Genomic DNA, 22,077 nt, shown 5'->3' with positions numbered 1-22,077 from the left:
TTCAAGTCTATCAGCTTCTCTGCTGCATTTTTTTTTTTTTTAATTTGAATGTTACTACTTACCACATTGGACTCAGCCTCCAATCAAAGCACCCTGCAACAAAAACCTGAGTGGGACGATCATAATCATAACCGGTTATCATGTTGATGTGGATTTAACCATTCATGAGAAGTTGTGTATTAAAAACTTTTTATTTCCAATATACACCATTCAGTAAAAATGTAAAATAAAATTTAAAGCTATTTATAATAACACATGGTTTTCCATCGGTGGTTGGATCCACCATATCAACATAATAACATGGTATGATCATCTCATCCAAGTTTTTTGTTCCACATGTAAAGCTATGTCATAAGAAAATTGCTCTAAACTTGACATCTTTTGAGAGATTCTTCAATGCGGTACTTGTTTCATGTGTATTGTGCGATCATGCGTTGTGCGATCCTTGTTAATATAGTAGCATGTGTCCCTTTCAAGTAAAAATTATAATTTTTTATATTAAATAAATATAATTAATGGCACCATAACAATAGAAAAAATTATAAAATATAACTAATATACTGACATGTAGTATAATCAATTCAACGTATAAAAATATTATTAGACAATGTGTTTATATTAGTATAATATAATATTAATAACATACACTTATATTATAATATATAAAACTAATTATACAATATATTAATATATCAATTATACAGAATAATTTCTTAAAAAATAATACCGCGCGCTATACAGGCTGCACGACTACCACAATCTAGATCGACTTTTTTCCTTTCCCAGTAAATAAAACACTAAAATTTGACGTCACATTACAAGCCCACTTTCCACCTACTAATGTAAGTACGTATACGAGCATTCCACGTTGGCTAAAATTTGTGGCGAGAAATGTAAAAAGAAATAAATATATAACGAACACTCAAAATTAGAAACAAAAAACGTGAAGAACTCCGGTGACTCTCAGATTTTCTGATTGAAATCTCCAAAGTACCCCTACTCTTACTCTTTAATTATCTTGTACTCACCAGCATCCACCGAATATCCAACTTGCATGAAGGGGGATTTGGACAAGCTTGTCCTTTTCCCTGCCTTCACGAGGATGATACGCCACGTGTCAGCGTCTCGACCCGTCTTTCTTCGGGTATAACGCCCACTCAGATTTTTCCCGCTTGTTTAAAAAAAAAAAAAAAAAGAACAGAAATTAGAAAAAAAAAAATGAAGAATCTGGGAGTTATAATGTTTGTATGAGAAAAAGCCTCTGGTTATCCTCTCAAGCTCGAGAGAGTGAAAACGACTGAGAAGCAAGAAGGCAGAGATTGCTGAAAACGGTGCCGTATCACTCTGCCTTTGAGCTTTTTTGGTTGTTGGACTCCGAATTCTGAAATGGTGTAAGAGCTTGTTGAGCTTGCAGTTAATTCATTGAGCTCAGGCTGGTCAGCTCGTTGTAATTTAACTTCAGAGATATAGAAAATGGCTATCGGCGGTTTGATCTCGAACCGGAATTTCGGTTCTTTTATCGGCTCAGGTATATATAGCTTCACTACCTTACATTTTTTTTTTTAAATTTTTGGTTGCATTTTGTGAATTCTTGTTTGAAGTGGAATTGTTGCATGCATCTTAATTGTTTGAATTTAATTATTATATTTTCGGATTTGTTTTGTGAGCGGAACAATTTTGGTTCAGTTGCATGCTGCTTCTTGGTTCTGCAATGCATTTTCTTTGGATAATCTGGTTATGTTGTTAGAATTTCAATAGCAAATTTTTGTTTTTGCTGCTGAATTTTCCCAAGAAAATAGTTGATTAAGTCTACAATTGAATTCAACGAATTAATCAGCGGGAATTTTCGGTGCATGTAGCTTCTGCATCATTCCTTACTTTTAAGTTTGCCCAATAAAGTAAGACGGATTTCTTGTTTTCACACAGATATGCATATCAAAATGTATGTATGCATGTACCCAAGTATGAATGTAGGAGAACTTACACTTCTATCTTTCTGTGTTCGTCAAGACCTACCGCACATTTGCCCAACAAATTTGGACAATTTATATATGGGAGTACAAATAGGGTGAGGGGCAATTTCCCATTGCTCATTAACCAATTTGTTCTTGATAACATTGTTTACATTTTGAAAAGAAGATCAATATTGATTGTCAAGTATGCCGTCATGTGTGTCATACACTTGAAACGCTGTCTTGAATCTTGATACTTGTGTAAAGAAAATCACGTATTTGTATTTGCTGTGTTTATGGTTTATTGTACAAGTTGTCGAAATTCTTAAACAATAATTTGGTGTATATAATTTTTAAGTCATTTATGATTCTCCTATAAATAAAGAAAATATCTTAATATCTTCATTTTGATGCTTCTTAAGCAAATCCTTTTTTACTTTCTAACTCGTTTCTATTTGCAGGAAGAGTATGTCAAACCAACCATGCTGCTATGCATCACAAAGGAGATCATCTAGGCATTGCCCTTGCACGATATAATCAGGGGAAAACATCCTACCAAAATTTATGTACTCCAAGGGCTAATGGTTCTTTATCCAGATACTCCTATAGCCCTTATCTGCATGCCATTGGTTCTTCACATGCAAACATAAAGCCAACAGGAAGGTTGCATGATGAAGGCCATCGCCCTTTTCTAATGTCTCTGCAAGCTGGTAGAATGTCTCAGAGCATTATTACCAAACAAAGAATCAGAGGAAGATGTAAAAGTTATCTTTCTTCAAAACACTCTTTTAGAAGTTGTATTCAATCAAGAAAGCTGGATAAGCTTGATAACAGGCAATACCAGAAATCTGAGCATGTTAAAGTTAACAGAACCCGTGCTTATTACAAGTCAGAGGATAATGACATAACAGAAGCAGAGGTGGATTCAGTGACATCAATAGATGGGTCAGGTGAAGCTGTTTTGGCAGAAGGAAATGTGCATAAAGTATCTTCTTGGTGGGGGCAAATTCCTAAGCGCTGGGTGATTGTACTCCTTTGTTTTACAGCATTTCTTTTGTGCAACATGGATCGAGTGAGTATTTTTCTGGTTTAACTCATTTTTATATGTTGTATCTTTCCTTTGGAAGTTCGAGAGAGAGTCATTCTTTCCTCACAACTGATAGTCATGTATAAAAGTTACCAGGTGCATCAAGATACTAAGACAATTCATATATCAGATTAAAGTATATAAAATATATGCTAGTAACCTTGATGTTACATCACTGGTTGAAAATACTTTGCTATTGCATTGGCTTTTTAATATGATATATCTCAATCTGCTAACAATGCTAACTTTTTGTCGTAGGTGAACATGAGCATTGCGATTCTTCCCATGTCACAGGAATTTAACTGGAATAGTGCAACAGTTGGCTTGATTCAGTCCTCTTTCTTCTGGGGATACCTACTTACTCAGGTTTGACACGGTGCACCTAACATATTACTCAAAAATAAATTACATCTTCATTCTCAATCTCCTATGAAAACATTACCTACCTACTCAGGTTTGGCTCATGCATACGTATGGTGTTCAAGCTACGTATACAATATATGCATATATTTCTTTGTCCCATCTAGATGAGCTTAGAAGTTCTACTTGTAATTCTTCAATCTGATTTTAATTTTATGATTCTTCTGGCATATAGATTCTTGGAGGCATATGGGCAGATAAATTTGGTGGGAAGCGTGTATTGGGCTTTGGAGTGATCTGGTGGTCAGTGGCGACAATTTTGACACCTATTGCTGCAAAAGTCAGCCTTCCTTTTTTGCTTATTATGCGTGCTTTTATGGGGATTGGTGAGGTTCGTCTTTTCTAGTGCTTAGCTATGGATCTCTAGTTCTTGACTATTTGAATATAAACTTGAACCTCTTATAGTCTACCTCTTCATTTTGGAATTGGTTTGAGTAACTTTACAACTGAATTACTAAAATATAGTGCAAAGAGCAGAAACTAATCATTCAGCTTAAGAAACAAGACAGGTGCAGATAAACTATCATAAATGATGTTGGTTGTAATACGCCTTAAAACTTTAAAATGATGAGGAATTAATATTTTTGTTTGACAGGTTATTTGGACACTAAGTGTCTCAATACACTTTTGTAGCTTAGCACATTGGACCTTTTGTGCAGCTGTTCTGATATGATATATAATATGTAAAAATTTTTTATTTGAGTTTATTGTATTTGTATCTCAGCTTCCTTCCCAAAACAGGATTTTCTCTTGGTAATCCAATTAAGGATTCTCATTGCTGAATCAAATTTTTTATTTCCTCTTTGTCTTTTCACAGGGTGTTGCTATGCCTGCTATGAATAATATACTCTCTAAGTGGATTCCAGTGTCAGAGAGAAGCAGAGCACTTGCACTAGTATATAGTGGCATGTATCTTGGTTCTGTCACTGGGTTGGCCTTTTCTCCCATTCTAATCCAGAAATTTAAATGGCCATCCGTGTTTTATTCATTTGGCTCTCTTGGTAGTATCTGGTTTGCATTATGGCTGAGCAAGGTATGCTCTTGCTTCCTTCAGTTATTTTTTGGGAATCTTTGAATGACCTTGTCCGTTCGTGACCAGGATAGAATATATCACTAGTAGAAAATGAATACTATCATATCTCTAGATCATTAGTTAAGCTGTTCAATACTCAACAGAACACTCATTTGCAAAAGAAAAAAAAAAAGCTCAATAATATTTTATTCTAGGTCAATATAATTTTAGCACAATTATATGTGATGAAAATTTGTTGACTACACTTGTTTTGAGTGCTTTGATGGTGCAGTGCTCTTTTTTCTTTTCATTTTCCATATTATGTGGATAAACTACTACTGAATCTTCAAATTTTAGTAAAAATTATAGGCAATTATCATTGTTAGGGTCACTTGTCTTTTGAAAAAAAAATAAAAAAATTTGATTTGACACCAGTGGTTTCTCATGCCCACATTTCTATGTGACTGGTGGTCTTCAGATGCCATGAAAATATACTTGTGTATTAGACATGACATATTGAAAATATGAATATACATATTTAAGCTGCACCTCAGATGTTATTCCATAAAAGTTAACCCAAGAAGCTCTTTCTTGCTTGTGGGATCACCAGGCATATAGCTCACCTAAAGAAGATCCGGAGCTTAGTGCAGAGGAAAAAGAACATATCATGGGTGGCAACATATCTAAGGAACCTGTTAAAGTCATTCCTTGGAAACTAATTTTATCAAAACCACCTGTTTGGGCTCTTATAATCTCACACTTTTGCCATAATTGGGGAACCTTTATTCTATTGACATGGATGCCTACATACTACAATCAGGTAAGAAAGATTCCTCCAAAAATGGATATCCACATTCCACACAACACAAAAAACCACCATTTTCCAATAAAAATAAAACAATTAGTCACCAAGATCCTTTGACACTGTCTAATCTTGATTACTTTTTCAGGTTTTGAAGTTCAACCTCACTGAATCTGGACTCCTCTGTGTCTTGCCATGGTTGACCATGGCTATTTCTGCAAATGTAGGGGGATGGATTGCAGATACACTTGTTAGCAAAGGTTTTTCCATAACGACAGTTCGTAAGGCAAGGACTAATACTGCTTAAAATATTAAATGTGGTTTAGGTTCCGATTCTCTCTCATTTTACTTCATCTCTTCTACAAACCCATTTATGTTACAGATCATGCAATCAATTGGGTTTTTGGGACCAGCCTTTTTCCTTACTCAGCTGAGCCGTGTCAAGACACCTGCTATGGCAGTACTATGCATGGCATGCAGTCAGGTAGAAACTAGTCATTATCAATTTGAATGAGCTTGAATTTTTTTCCAATGTTTCTAAATTATATGTTTGATAAGTATTACTAAAACCAATTTGACTGAGCCTTTTTCTGTTCATGTTCTTTGTTATTGACAGGGATCTGATGCATTTTCACAATCTGGTCTCTATTCCAATCACCAAGACATTGGACCTCGCTATGCTGTGAGTTAATATCTTTCATACATATACTAGTTATTGAACTATACCTTTATTTGCTATTCTTATTTCTGAAATTGTATTGTCTCTAATTGTTTTTATTTTTTATTTTTTATGTAAGAATGAATTCTAAAAAAGATATGACAACCCTTTTCCTCATTTTTTATTTGTGGAGAACAATTTTCTGTGATTAAATTTAACTGTCATGTTATCAAGGTTATTTATGCTTTCAATTCTTTGCCGATGATTGACAGAAAAATGTTTTTGCAAAGAACTGAAGAAGTATTCAAATTATCTGAACCCTATGAAACAAATTTATAAAAAACAATTACAGGGAGTATTGCTGGGACTCTCAAACACAGCAGGAGTTCTTGCCGGTGTCTTTGGTACAGCTGCAACCGGGTACATACTCCAACGAGGTATAGTTTAATGCTGCACTTAAATCAATCGCTTATGGCATTTGCTTTTCCGCTCAACTTCCGGTTTCCAGTTTTGTATTCATTTCTCGAACTTCAATTTTCAGTTTTCATTTCCGTGTTGACTTCTCATACTTTAATATATGCAGGTTCTTGGGATGATGTATTCAAGGTGGCTGTTGGACTGTACCTCATAGGCACACTAGTCTGGAACTTATTTTCGACTGGAGAGAAAATTCTCGACTAGAGAAATGCAACAGCGCAAGGAATGAATGGAAGGAATGATGCAGTACTCTACATAACTGTAGAGATGAAACGATAAAGAGATATGGAAGAAATGTAAACCAACACATGAAAGGGCAAATCCTGTCGAGTGCACTAGGTTTTTAGATACCACCGTCAATGTTTTTGTAACAACTTCTGAGGCCCTTTGTGGGTTGGCTTGAGACCCCCCTTTTTACAGGTTAATGCCTTCTTTCATTTCAGACTTACAGTACATGGCTCTAATGTAGAGAACTTATGGGTAATTTGCACCCATGAACCTTTTGCTTTTTGCCCATACAATGCTAATAGTAAATGTCATCCACTTGAGATCTTCCTTACTGCATATCTTCAAAGTTTGATTCATATGCAACAACGTTGCTGCTCGCATTCCGCATGTATAAATATATAATGCCGACTATGTGACTGGTTTGGGATCAGAATTTCTCTAAATCTTGATTTGTTTAGCTCAGGTGATGAGGCCCCAAAAATCCTAGCAAAATTCCCTCGGGGACCCATCCCGATTAAGCGAGAATAGTAATACCATCCCCGTCCCCACCATGTATACCCGTTTAATAAAAATCCACATGCCCGTTTAATAAAAAAATTATATTATATAATTATATTTTAATTTCTTATCTTAATTTTTGTTGTCTTTAAAATTTAATTGTACACTTTTTATGATTTAGTGTTGTTGTAATGTAATATGATGAATTTTAATGTGTTTCATTTATACTATATTATATATTTATGTTGATTTGGTATGTTATTAATAAACAAATTAATTTTAAAAAAAATAACAGGGACTCTTAATATTCGATGGAGACTTGATTACCTGACGGGACGGATATGGTATTGGCAAACCCTACCCGAACCCACCCAGTTGCCAATCCCTAGATGAGGGGAAATGTAAATTTTGGTAAGTGATCTAGAACTCTAGAACTTACCTTATTTACTAGTAGTTTGAAGATTATCAGAGAAAAAAAATAGAATAATAAAAACATGTAGACCTCTTCTATGGGATGGTAGATATTCAGTTGAAGGATGCAGCGTAAGTAGTAAGTAGGACCAGGCATTTCCATCCATCAGCTTTTGAGTTTATGGAACATAAGAACAATAGCTAGCTAGGTCTGTCTGGCCTACCATAAACTCTCTGCAATCTCTGCATTTAGGTACATTGGAGATAAGAATTGACCCACCCCCTGATTCCCTGAACTTGTACAGACAACCTCCACTTTAATGGCCCTAAGTAGATCAAATGAGAGTGCGAGACATGACAAAAATTGACAAAATTGGTGCATTTCAGCTCAAAAGACATTACAGAATGCAAGAAGCAGAAAATTACAATGATAAAATTGAGCAAAATCTCTTGCAAATGAATATTTATAACAATAATATTGATAAAAGTAACTTTATGAAATCTGAACAAGCAAGAACATAAAGAATTGTAAAAAAAAATTTGGGTACAAGGGAAATTAGCTAGATGATACTCTAATATCATGCATGATATGTATTTGTGATGAGAAAAGTAAGTACTCCACCACACTCACCACCCCCTTTGTGTGCTTGAAGCTTGTGGAAGATATAAATTGGTGTGGCCCAGAAACCCTTTTTTTGCAACACATTTAATTGAACCCACATGAGCTTTGCCTCCCAATTCCCATTCTATGTGCTGAGTGTCTCTCATCTCTCATGGGTTTCACCACTCCATAAATACACATTCACAAAGTCACAAAACACTAACCCAACACCCACCCAATTTAACACCCTCTTAAGCAACCCCAACTACCACTTCACCACCTCCACCTACACCACCATTCTCACTAACACCATTACATTGAACCCCAACATCCCTTTTTATGCTTCCCAAAATACCCCCCAAATCCCTATGGTGCACATTCACCATAAGCCCATACTTCATGAACAATGTTAGTGACATCTTTTGCTCCACCCGGTGGCCCGGCACTATTGTCAGACGGTGCCGGAGCAATAAAGAGGCTGTCACTGACTTCATTTGCAAGTAAGCCAAGTCTTTCCCTAAGCATATTCTTGGACCAGCATTGAACGCTACATATTTGTTTGAGTCATGCATTATAAACTTCTTACCATCCGAAGATAGCCACCTTTCGGGACGAAACTCTAGGCAATCCTCCCCCCACGTGGACTTCATCCTCCCTGTCGCGTAAATTGAGTATGTGACCGACGACCCGGCGGGCACAAATGTTCCATCGGGCAAAACATCATCTTGCACGACATGCTTGGAGTCTTGGGGCACAGACGGGTACAGCCTAAGGCTTTCAGACAATGCTGCTTTGAGGTATATCAATCGGTCAATTTCCTCAAACTCCAAGGGCTCCTCTAACCACTTTGCCACATCATCACCACGTGTCTCAATCAGAACAGTGCAGATTTCTCGTAGGATTCTCTCTTCTATTATTGGATTTTGCGTTACCAACCAAAAAAACCAACACATCGCGACAGATGATGTGTCTCGTCCAGCTAGGATGAAATTGAGTGCCACCTGTTGGAGAAAAGTGTCCGAGTAATTCTCTTTTTTCTTCATAAACCTTGACAACAAATCATCATGTGGGTTCCCATCCTTTTGCTGACTCAGCAGCTCGAGCCTACGTGAATCAATCACATTGGATAAATACTCCTCTATATGCACAAGGCTTCGGCTCATGGTGACTTCCATTCCAAGCCCAAGCCACTTCTTCAGCTTCCACAACACCTTGGGCAAAATAAACCGCTGCAGCGAAGCCTCAGTGGCCCGGTCGAAAGCCGAGGCAAACCCGTTTTCGGGAAACCCCAGGGCGCAAGTCTGCGGGTCCTTCCCGAAAGCCAAGCCGCATATATTATCAAACGTGAGCCGAAGCAAAAGGTCCTGAAGATCAATCGGCTTGGCTTCAATCTCAGCCGTCTCAAGTATTGGACAAAACCTCAGCTTGATGGCTCGGCTGACCCACCGAGCCATGGCTTGGCGGAGGGTCCGGGTGGTGAACTCCAGCGCGGCAGTCTTCCGCTGGAACAGCCACGTGTCGCCATCCGAGTTAAAGATGCCCTCCCCCAAAAGATCGTGGAACACGGATTGCCAGGTGGGGCCCTTGGGGTAGTTGTCGAATCGGGTCTTGAGGATGTGCTCCACGTTCTGCGGGTCGCACGTGACGGTCACGAGGCCTTGTTTTTTGGCAAGGAAAGGGATGGCGCAGATGCAGGTTTGGTACGTGCCGCCGCAGGCGCGTAGGTTGTCGCAGATCCAGTCGTGGAGGCGGTCACAGTTTTCAATGAGGCCCGGGAGACTGCCCAGTAAGGGCCAGACACGTGGACCCTTGAGGGACCGTGAGATGAAGGTGAACCAAAGGAGGTAGGCCGTGATGGCCGTGAAGAGCAGCAAAGCCGAGCCAATCTCCATTTTTACTTGTACACCACGTTTTGGAAATGCATGCAACAATAAACAACCGACAACAAGTCAACAACCCTACCAGCAAGAAACCTGTTTTCTCTCCAAGGTATTTTCCCGGGAAAATAATATTCTCCTGGGAAAGTGTGTTTTCTTGATGAAAAATTGTAAGGAAGCTGAAGAAGAAGTTGCTATATAACTTAGCTTTGGAAAAATGGGTGTACGTGAAACGTAAAAGGTGGCCAAAAGGGGAAAAACCCAAGTCGGGATTTTTGTATATGATACAAAAAAATGGAGTTAAGGGGTTGATTTGGGAAAAAGAGGGATCTGAAATATAGAGAGAAAGGGACGGAGGGTGGTGAAGTAGAAGAGGGGAAGAGATAGTGAGTGTTTTGAGTTTGATGAGTTGGGTGGGTAGTACAAAGTGGAGTATTATAGACAGAGGGTTTTATAGGTGGGAATGGTATTGAGGAGCAATTATTAAGGCCAGACTGGTCCTTGACATTGCTCTCTCGATCTCTTTCTCCTTCTCTCACTAAAATTAAGCTTCATCACACAGCACAGCTACAGGTGCCATAAATGCCTTCAGAGGTCGTTGAACTTTTAATAGGCAGGCCAAAACAGCCCTTCCTCTCTCTCTCTCTCTCAAGAAAACCACTTGCTCGATCTAGCAAATTAAATCTCTCTCTCTCTCTCTCTCTCTCTCTCTCTCTCTCTCTCTCATACATACATACATGCACATGTACACAAGCGCACACACTAGTTGTGCACCTAATTTTACTGGAAATGGAGGAGGAACTTTAATTCAAGCATTCAATGAAGGGGGAATTAATGAGATTAGTTGAGGAACTAAGACACGTACATAGAGAGAGAGAGAGAGAGAGAGAGAGAGAGAGAGAGAGAGAGACCAAAAGGAAACACAAATTTATATAAAACAAAGGAAAATGGGTCATGACACACACACACACAGGTCAGAGTCTCCGTGTTATGATGATATTGATAATTGATGCATATAATTATTTTGTTAAGCAAGCCAACTTGTACGTATCCTTGGGGTTTCTCTCTAAGTCGTGGAAGAAATTATATGAAAATGGGGTTGTTCATGTGGGTTTTTGGTTATGGTTGGTTGAGCAACCCACCAACAATTTAATACCCCATTTGCTTTTGCGTTGCTTTTCTTTTTAAAAAAAAAAACCTTTTTGGTCAAATTTGTTTTGCTTGGTTTCCTTGCTTTCAATTCTGTGCTTGTGTGACTTTTTTTAAATTTTCTTATCTCTTTATCCTATAGCTCATAATTCTGCAGAGAATTGAAGACCAGACCTAGCAGCACTCGATCAGCAGATAGATAGTAAATAAAAACAATTATGGGATTCCTCACAGGTTTGACCCTCTAACTTTTAATGCTTTAATATCATCTATCATCAAAAAATGCGCGCCTCTCTGCAGTCACTAACATGAAAAAAAGTCAAAACCCATGCATTGCTTGCAGGCATATATATTAACTTAATTCAGCCGGCCTTCAGGTATATATGGCTTCAATTTTTGCACATTTGGCAGACTGCTACTTCTTCATCTGGATATAATATATGATGAATCAATCAGTTGATCATCAATAATGTTAGATTTACCAAATTCAAATAATATGTCAATTGTAATAAAAATAAAGTTCAAAGTGAGTTCAAATTTGAATAAATAAACAGTTATTGGAGTATGAAATTTCGCACAATATCCCACCAACAGTATATATTTCTATATTGAATAAAATTTGATAAACAAAATTTGATGAATGTAAGGTACGTCCTTTGCATGATGCTTGCCATGCTTTTTATTGTCTTTGATTACTTCTCAGTTCTCTCTTTCATAGCAATCAGAAATCATAGTCCCTAAATTGCATTGAATTAGAAATACTTTTACAATTAACTTGTTAAATTAAGCATTGCGTGAGAGCCATGCATGTGACTGGATACCCCACACAAATTAAGAACAATAAAAGGTGTTACATTGTATGGAATATAGGCACCGAAATTGGAGGTGATCATCAAATGGTGTTGTCACTTTTGTGAAATAGCTAGAGGTACCTAACCTAACCTGCATTCTGTTGAGCCCTTCCCATACCGTTTAGGTGTGTGCTTGGCTAAGCACCATCTCCATCACACGTCATAAAAATCTCTTCATGTGCGTCTTATGGATGGATGTTCATGACAAGCTTGATCTCTTTGTAGTAATATTAGGTATAATTGCACATTGTATTTTGAGTACAAACACTTATAATTCTATAGTAATGGAATAGATTTAAGCTTATTCATTTTTTTTTCCGGTACCAATTTCATTAATTCTTTCACTTTGGGCAGTACTAGACATATATATTAGTGCTAGGACAGGGATATCGCAAGTCCAACCCAAATTACATAATTACTTAGATATTAGGAGTATGTAATCATGATCTGATGTATTATGTTTGGGTCGGTCCTCTCCTTTTTAGTATTAGTTAGGTTTAGGCCCCTTATCCGACCTATTATTAATCACATTTAATTAACATTTGTATGCTAGATTAAAAAAAAAAAATGACACACGCATCTCGTAGGTAAACCAGAAATTTAGACTAGATAAACCTCTTATTTTTAACTAAACGTCTTTTGTTCTGTTTAAATTGAAGAGAACCAAACTATAAATTTAATCTAATTTAACTCATTAATCAAGCATCTTCATCACTCATATATCTAGAAGTAAATAATAGTTCATCTGATCTAGATGCTAGTAAAATCATGGAAGAAAGAGAGACATTTAATTCTAGAAGAAAAATGCATACAATGCCAGCCATATCAACAAATAGGGAAAAAGACGTGTTTTCATATAATACCAATTAGATAAGTGTACGTGTTAATATCACTTTTAGAGTTGTGTTAAATAACAATCAACCTAAAATACATGTTGGGTTTGTTTCGTTTAAGAAATATCACCTAAATACATTTTGTGGCTATTTTGCATTCTTATTTTGTATATGATTTGTTGAGAATTTGTAATGGACAATACACATCATACACTCAAACGACTAAAAAAGTAAAGGTGGACCATATGGATCCTTTCATTGGTACACTCATTTTGCAACAAGAGTAGAGAAGACTCAGAAGAGAAAAAGAATAAACTAATAATATAGAAAGGGAAACTTTTGAATAAATTACTTATTAATTGCATGTAATTGTAAAGTTTATTCAGACCTGACAGACTTGACAGTGTTTGTGACTTTGTGCACAAATTACATACTACGGAAGAGTCTATGGGCTTTCTCGCTCCATCATCATCTCATGAGTCATGGTGCATATAATATTGCATGAAAAAAAAAAAATCACGAGAGTACGCAATGTCTTTTCACCGACACTTTGTACACAGATTATAATATTATATAATATGGTGCACTGCCAAAATGGCAATCCGTCACATTCTTTTTAAGGACGATGAATTTTTTTTTTTTTTTTTCATTTTAAGAATCAGATTTAAATTCAATTAAACTGAAGAGTGGTGATATTCCCACCGCCCATTAATTCATATTTCTGATTTACCATATTTTTCCACCCCCTTTTGAATTTTTTAAAGAATATTAATTTAATTATTTCACCCCCTTTTTTCTAAATTACTCTTATCTCTTTTCCTTTCACATAATCTTTCATTTCGATCTCCTGCACTTTAATCTTGTGAAACAAAACGTACGTTAGTAAATTCCTCAGGATGCTGAGGTATTGTGTTTCCATTGGATATATACTTATCAAGGCTACAAGAGTTTAGACTATACCAAAACATAACACCTACATACATGATAAATTCAATATTAACACACTACAAGAAATTTGAGAAAATCACACCCTTCGTCAATGGCACAAAATGGGGTGGCAATTGAAAACTTTAATCCCTATTGCTCAATTGCCACCAATTTTTGTTAAAATCGAGGCACTTCAGTCTCTATTGCCCAATTGTCACCTCATTCTATGCCACCAATGAGGATGGACTTTACTCACATTTCTTATAGTGACATGATAACCAAGTAACTAGCTAGCTAGATAGATTATCACAATTGCAGGAGATAATACTAATCTTGATAACACATGCACAGCTGGAGACACCGTGGGTTTATCAGTAGAGGAAGTCGACTTCTCATGGGATCGTAGTGTTGAAAGGGAACTAGGACTATATGGTTTATCACGCCCCGAAAGCTGAATGGGGCCGGGAACGCACCGGAAGCTTGGACACCAGTTCTTGAAAACGAGAAGATCAAGGATAACCCTTTGGTCATTATGTCAGCTAGTTGATCATTAGTACGTGCACACATATCAGACTGCAATCTCCTTGCGCACCACCTTCTCCCTGATGTAGTGATAAGCAACTTCAACATGTCGTGTTCTTGTGTGAAAAACCGGATTGGAAGCAAGGGAGAGAGAACTCAAATTTGTCACACCATAGAATCAGAGTGTATAAGTAAAGATGAAGATCACGGAAAAGTGCTTGAAGCCAACGTTTCAATAATTGTGAAAACCACAGCATGATTTCAACGATCGGAGCCGTTCATACTCAAATATCATTCCTGTAAAAAATTGGCCAAATCAGAATTCATTTACCCGCCATTTGATTATGATGCTAATTCAGCAAGTTGTGGTGATGCACAGCCTTCTTAGTCAAGTTTTGTTGGATCTACAGAAACACAACGTTGTCTTTCATGTTGCACCGTATTTGAGTTTCTAAGGAAACATCCTAATCGATGGGGGCTTAAAGATCGACTTATTAGTGAATACCAAATTACTTACCGGTAAGTTATTTTTTTGGACATTATCCTTATTTTTAGCAGGATATATTTTCATAAATATTATTATTATTATTATTATTATTATTATTATTGCAAAGGGACTTGATTGATCTATTTTCACAACTTCAACATACCGATATGACCAATACCAATGTGCATATTGAAGAATGAAGACATTCAAGTCATCAATAACCGTGCTAAGGTTTTCAGTTGTTCACATTTTGGTGGTTTTCAATGTTACAAGATAAATTTTACCATTTGATGGAAGAAATAGTTGGAGTAGATGATACAAAACATGAATTAGTGGACTTTTATGAAGTGATGAACGACAATGGGTGAGAAATTTATTTGTAGTAGTTTTATTGAACATTTTTTTTGTTGCACTTTGTTGTTCATTATTTATTAGTTTTTTTTTTTTGGTGTTTAGGATATCTTTTGAATCATTACATTTCCACCCTCTGCTGCAATCTCCAAAGGAGAGGTTCTTCTTTGTTGTTAATTCTCTAATCCATCTACGTGATATCTATAGAGGAGTTACTCCATGGCATAGACTTTATGACGACTCGGTTTTTGTTGAATTTGATACTCACTGGCGTGAAAAGGTTCAAGTTGTTTCGGGTTTGAAGGGAGTTCCTAATATTTTGGACTTGCCTGAATGGTGATAGAAACCTAACTATTTGATTTTTCCTAAACCACTACAGCCATTTAATAAAGCAATTTTCCCATGGTCAAGTCCAAGCAATTTTTTCATTGACAAGTGTCGACTAGAAGCCAATATAGCTTCTACAATTTTATTTATTTTTCAAAAAAAAAAAAAAACAATTTGTGATGGCTTATAGAGTGGTGTGGAGATTGAGGAGCAAGACTCAAAAACTAGCGTTCCACCATCATTTAGATCATAGGGGTCGACGAAGGAGAAGAGAAGAAAGAGTACTTATCTAGGCTTGAGACGGTGGCATAGCAAGTTGATTGTGCGGTGGTGCCATTTTTTGAGGAAGAAGACTGAACAGAGGAAAATATAACAAAATTTATATTACTTCTTAATTATGCATCATTGCCAGCTCAAAAAAAAAAAAAAATAGTCCAAATGACTTAATATTATTGACCCGATATACCATTGGGATATGCACGTGGTGTATCGGATGTATAGAATAATTTCCCCTCACGAAACTAGTATTTAACCACTTTTGTCAACTGAGAACAACTCCCCATCACATGTTTCATATAAATTTTTTGCCTCTCAACTATCATAAAGTTACCTAAAAACCTAAAAAATCTTCTGGTCTGCCATCCTTAAGTTATGTTCTAAGGTCATTGTTCATGGTTATTATAAAGTGGCTGTCTTTATAAACCATCATAGTAACATAGATGGCAACTCGTGTTTGTGATACCTAGCAATTCCACAAATTAATTGTATTGTGTAGTAAAATGCTCAAAACCCACAATTCAACTGAGGCAAAATTACACTTGTAGTTTGTTAGAATTTTTGTCCTTCAAGTTTTAAAACCTTAAATTATACGTTTGTAATTCACATTAAGTTGGGCTTCAAACAGGATTGTACGCTTTTAAATTACAGGAGCGAATTGAAAACCCTAACAAACTATACGTGCTAATTAGTTTTATTTGGCCTTTCAAATAAAATTAGGTATCCAGCTATTCACTGATGGCCAAAGAAAATATACACAGATCACCTCCCAATCCCATGGTGGACTGTTTAAGAACAAGCCTCTGGACCCAAAAAATTATTGGAGTCAACGTTCTCAAGTCTCAGACTCCTAGTCTATAGCAACAACGCGTCATTGCTCTTTATTGCATTTAAGATGGAATTTGAGGCCAACTGAAGTTAGCAAGCCCTCTCACAGTGCTGTCATATTCATGGAATATGTAAAAGTTGAACATAAATAATCTTTGGGTACATATTAACTGAAGGTCTAATATCTACCCATGTTTGTAATCTTTCTAAATGGTAACCAAGCTAGTATTTGACCACTTCCTTTTTTGTTAGCTGAGGACAACTCCCCATCACATGTTTCATATTACTTTATGCATCCTCAACTATTTCCAGGTGGAGAGTTCAACGATCAGTAGCACAAGTCACCTAAAAACCTAAACAATCTTCAGGTGTGTCATCCTTAAGTTATGCTCTAGGGTCATTGTTCAAGGTAATAAAGTGTCTGTCTTATATAAACCATCATAGTAACATAGATGGCAATTCCAAACTCCCCCACCAGACAAACAGCTAAGACTGGTTTTGAGTCAATATCAAAAAAGAGAGACAAGTTTAGAGTCACCTTCCATACAGAAAAAATCACTTTTCTGTGATAGGCTTCTGTTGATGCTCTTTACTTGTGAAGGGCATGCACTCAATATCAGTCATTTTATGTTGAGAATCAGAGGCAATCTCACCCTTCTATTTCAGAATTTTCTTTATCCTTGAGAATAAATCAGCAACCATGTTACAAATACCTTACCACAAAACAGGATTATCTTCTGTACAAATACTTTGAGAGAGGAAACTTGATGCTCCTTGCTACCTATAATCCAAGTATAAACAAGATGTTAGGGCCCATTTGGATAAAGAAATTTCAAATCTAGGGATTTTAAGTTAATATTATGTAGTTTCAAATGTCTCAATGGGTTTTAAGTTCGTATGTGTAGGAGAAGATAAAGAAGAAATGTATGGATTTCAAATGACTAATTGGGCCTACTCATTTCAAATTGAAAAATATTACATTCTACTGACATTTTCAAATCCATACAAACTACACTATGCTAGTGTTTTTGTAATTTCTTTAACTAAACTAGCTATATTTCAAAATCCAAATATTTTCTTGTTACTCACCACATCCAAATGGAACCTTATATAATCAAAATCATTTCAGAATCTTAACCATAAAATTTTTTGGTAGAATTTCAATATGAGAGACGCAAAAGGTTACCTTCAGGGCCATATCTTCACTCACTGTAGATCGATATCGAGTTGAGCCCTCCAGTGGGCAGCTTTCTCCTTTGACAATAAAATTAGCACTGCAGAGACTGGACAGTTGTAAGAGAACATCGGACATGAGTCCACCACCCCCATCTTGAATCCCTAACCCATCATATCCTTCTTCCTCCTCATCAAGTGGACCTTCTGCTACAGATGTAATACACTGAAATATGGCTAATAACCTCTCCATTGGGAATGTTCCAGGACCCTTCATAAGTAATTCCTGTTCTTCAGTTTCCTTCTTTTCCAATGATTTTTCAGAGGTCCTATCCATGAAGCAGCATATTATAAGAAGAAAACAATGTTTACAATGCAGGGCACCATAACAATAGGTTAAAGAAAACAAAAACAGTGTAGAAATAGTCAATTGGCAACTCTTAATCAGATCTTGCAAAGATTTTGTTTAAAGACAATGGTAAAGAGAGTCTTAAGCATTTCTAACCACTCCATTGAAAAGGTGCAGTAAATTAGTATTGGTAATTCATGTCAGAAATTTTAACTAAAGGACGTTCCACACAACATAATAGAAAAAACAACTCAGCTATCTGTTATTACTATAGCATGGCTATGGAAAAACAGTAGCTGATAGGCGGATATGCTTATCATCATTCTTAAGAAAACACTAGCATTTTAACCTGGTCTCCTGCAGGATTTTGGTATTTTAGACCTTATATTCAAAAGATTACAGCGGTAAAAAAACATTTAGAATGGAAAACAAAGCTAGACCTTTGTATTTTACTTAGGCTATAGACTATAGACTACTTAATACAAGAAAGAGTTTTGAAACACACTTACTACCTCCTTCGTTTTCGATTATCACCTCCAGTAGAATCGAACAATGATGCATCAAGGGTAGCTGGGTTTCTTGAAGCAAGAAATGCTGAAATAAGGAGATACTTGGCAGAAGTAGACATATGGAAATCTAATTGATCAGGAACTTCCCAACCTCCAGATTTCCTTGTGCCACCCTTTCGCTTCGTCTCCCTAACTTCAACTTCAGTGGAAGGCTGAGATGAAACCTTAAATATCTCATTAAGTGCAGGAGCAATATGGGGCTGAAAATGACTAAACATCTTTCTCTTCATGACTTCATTGGGAACAACACTCAGATCAGTTATAGGTTCACAATATTTTGTGAATAATAGCGAAAAGGCAGTAGACAATTCATCCACCCGTCTGGTAATTCTACAGAAAGGCCTTAATACGACACTGGCCAGAAAGAAAAACATATTCATTATAAGAAAAACGTAAATCAAAAGATGAGTTTGGAGAAAGAAGTTAACTAATATTCTTACTTGAGAAAAGAGGTATAAAGCTTTTTGTTTGCTTGGTTTTTCAAGAAGATTTGAGAAAGATCAGCTTCTGTATAATCAGAAAGATATATAGGGATAGGCTCAACATAACCCATATTTGAGTAATATGTATCCGGTGAGGCACTGCTGATAAAGATAAGACCGACTTCGGGCATTTTCAGGATATCATAGAGATTAAAGAGTAAAGGTAATATAGTAGAACCTTTATCCCACCCTCTTGCACGCTCCAAATTGTCAAATATCAAGTAGATCATATTTCCATTAGCCTTGCCTGACCTTTTGCAGCTTAGTTTCCCCAAGTTTCCCTGAGGATTACCAATAATGCTAACCAAGGCTTCGCGAAGAAAATTAACAAAATCAGATGGCCTTTCACAGCGCTTTGTACTCGCAAAACCATTTGCTGCATTCTTTCGATGGAGAAACAGTTGATTCAAAACAGATTCAAACAAGATCCGAGGATTATAACAGGTCAGGCAACTTGAGTAAACAAAAGGGCGCTTAAGATGCCTAAATGTCTGTAGAACGATACTGGTTTTTCCGGTAGAAGTGCCTCCATATATAAAGACAGGAAGCATGGGAGAGTTTTGCGGACCCAAAAGGCGCACAAGCTCCATGATCTGACTACGTCTACCAGGCAAACTATACAACAGATCATCCAAGCTAAAGGATTCTCCTTCTTCTCCAAACACAAGGTCATTGAGAGTTGGCGGGTGCAGACTACTTGCATTTGTTTCTTCAACTACATTGTTTGAAGTGGTAGCCAAAGCAGAGGATCTAGTTGTTCTCCTTGTAATTTTTGGGCTTTCCTCTTTACCCATGTTTGAATTCTAGCCAAAGAAAACATTAAAACAAAAAAAAGAGAACAAGCTTAGAGAAATATCTAAGACAAACAATAGGACCTATGATATGAATCACACCGCAAACGAACACCAACAAGTGGATACCAATTACAACACGAAGAAGCATTAAACCTCGAAGGAATTCAGCTTATTCAGGACAAAGTTGCAAGGAAATTGCACAAAACTTACAGGCACCAAAAAAATCATGGAAATGACATCAAAATAGAAAAATAATCCTTAAAAATTCATAGTCCACCCACTAAACAAACAGTTCACTACTGATTCACTAAATAGTAAATACCAAACCATAGGTATATATGTATATATATATATATATATGTGTGTGTGTGTGTGTGTGTTGATTTAATTAATTTAATCATATTTGAGCTATGTGACATTTATGATTTCTTAATTTATCACGGCTATCCCTATCCCTATATCCAAATACGTTAACATCCTGCAGGAAACCCAACCTAAACTTCTTTAACTTCTGATCATCAAGGGACCCAATTGAGCTGAAAGGCTGAAATCAAGAGAAAACTCAGAAAAGGACTAGAGAGCAGCAGTGGACAACATTTTAACATTTAAATCTTACAATTACAACAACAGAATCTATAGCAGGCATCTTTGCATATATTTGTTCATCGTTGCCTGTACTGAATCAAAATAAGGACTGATATTATCAGCCTACATGTTTACAGCTAACTCTACCTCAAGCTACGTAAAACCAATCAACTTTCAAAGAAAGCCCCAAAATTTACATTGCAAATTAAAATTAGAATTAAAGAATACTTTGAAGTGGGTATTGGGGAAAGAGGACAACCGGGTTTTACAACACATATATTAGAGTTGAATACATAGATACGAGACATTAAGTTTTCTATTATAGTGTCCCGAGAAAATGTGAAACTCAAATTTTCTGAGAAACCAAACAGGGTTAGGTTCAAAAAAGAGGGGGAAGAAGAATGAATACATACTTGTTCGGAGAATCCACCGGAAATATTGCCGCCGGAATGAACGAAACGCAGAGAGGCAGTGAATTTGTTTAGGGATTGAGAGTGTTCTCCGAATCCAAGCCCTGGGATTGAGAGTTCAAGTTGAGAGTTGATACACAGAAAATAGAAAATAGAAAATGTATAAAGAGTTGAGAGTTGAGAACTTAAGACACAGAAAATAGAAAATGCGGGAAACTTTATTTCCCGCCAAATGTGTTGAGTGCGGGTAGGTGTACAATAAGATAACCGTGTGATGGTATCGTGGAGAGTATGATGGCCGTCGGTTGGAAGTATTAAGGGGGTGTCCCCAATTTAGATTTCATTGAATTTTAAAAATCCAATGAAATTTAGGTGTCCACAACTTAGATTTTAATGTATTCCAATAAAATTCAAGTGTCCTCAAAAAGTCATGGATTTCATTAAGTGAATGATTTTAATGAATTTTGATGGATTTAAATGCATTTCTTACACATAACAAATTTCATGAGAATTTCATTCAATTTCTTTGGATTTTGATAGATTCTATGGATTTTAAAATCCATTAAACTCCTTTAAAATCTGAGTTGGAAACACCCTCTAAGTGTTATCTTTGTATTTGGAAATAACTTGCCTATCCGCGTTATTGGGAATGTGACATTACATAGAAGAGAAATTAATCTGTATAACTAATATATTGACATGTGGTATAACCAGTCTATGTGTTATAATATAAGTGAATGTTATTAATACTATACCTTACTATAAACACATCGTTCAATAATACTCTTATACGTTAGATTAGTTATACCACGTGACAGTATATCGGTTACACCCTATATATTTTTCACATAGAGAGAGAGAGAGAGAGAGAGAGAGAGAGAGTGAGAGAGAGGTGATGCCACATTCTCAATAAGGGGGATAGGCAAGTCTCTCGCTTGTTATTTTATAGGCCAATTTACATTTTTCAATCATGTAGTTTTAATTGTGCAAATTTATTATTGTAGTTATCCAAATCATATAGAAAAAAAAGATGGGTGAAAGATAAATGCATGTACTAAATAACAAATTTATTGTTTATCTCGCATCTCATTAATTATGTTTTGAATCGTAGGGTAAATTTTAGTGTTCCTAAATATATATA

At 36.3% G+C, this 22,077-nt stretch overlaps 3 protein-coding genes and 1 long non-coding RNA gene across 4 annotated transcripts; 2 read left to right on the top strand and 2 right to left on the bottom strand.

The window, feature by feature from the left end:
- The first annotated feature begins 1,205 nt into the window (after positions 1-1,205).
- On the top strand, positions 1,206-6,967 carry ANTR2 (Major facilitator superfamily protein). Its single transcript, XM_086235748.1, has 11 exons — positions 1,206-1,528; positions 2,414-3,024; positions 3,298-3,405; positions 3,635-3,790; positions 4,277-4,492; positions 5,082-5,291; positions 5,422-5,559; positions 5,656-5,757; positions 5,890-5,955; positions 6,284-6,368; positions 6,515-6,967. Exons 1-11 carry the CDS (start codon positions 1,474-1,476, stop codon positions 6,610-6,612), a joined length of 1,845 nt encoding a protein of 614 aa, XP_086091874.1. The 5' UTR covers positions 1,206-1,473; the 3' UTR covers positions 6,613-6,967.
- Positions 6,968-7,432: 465 nt separating this feature from the next.
- LOC147290587 (uncharacterized) lies at positions 7,433-11,742 on the top strand. Its single transcript, XR_015121331.1, has 3 exons — positions 7,433-7,545; positions 11,315-11,406; positions 11,550-11,742. It is a non-coding gene; the product is annotated as an uncharacterized LOC147290587 (long non-coding RNA).
- Positions 7,496-10,456, bottom strand: LOC147290588 (cytochrome P450 86A8-like). The gene has a single exon (XM_086237984.1). The coding sequence runs from the start codon at positions 10,036-10,038 to the stop codon at positions 8,398-8,400; it is 1,641 nt and encodes a 546-aa protein (XP_086094110.1). The 5' UTR covers positions 10,039-10,456; the 3' UTR covers positions 7,496-8,397.
- Positions 11,743-17,304: 5,562 nt separating the features above from the next.
- Positions 17,305-19,944, bottom strand: ORC5 (origin recognition complex protein 5). Its single transcript, XM_086238518.1, is given in 4 exon segments — positions 17,305-17,355; positions 17,761-18,076; positions 18,606-19,019; positions 19,106-19,944. Coding segments are annotated over 4 exon segments (1,617 nt in total). The 5' UTR covers positions 19,942-19,944.
- Positions 19,945-22,077: the final 2,133 nt, after the last annotated feature.

The sequence above is a fragment of the Dryas octopetala genome, chromosome 3 (assembly GCF_963921425.1).
Source record: "Dryas octopetala chromosome 3, drDryOcto1.1, whole genome shotgun sequence".
NCBI classification, from domain to species: Eukaryota; Viridiplantae; Streptophyta; class Magnoliopsida; order Rosales; family Rosaceae; genus Dryas; species Dryas octopetala.
The sequence above is the reverse complement of the archived record's forward strand: the minus strand, read 5'-3'. Positions and strand labels throughout refer to the sequence as shown.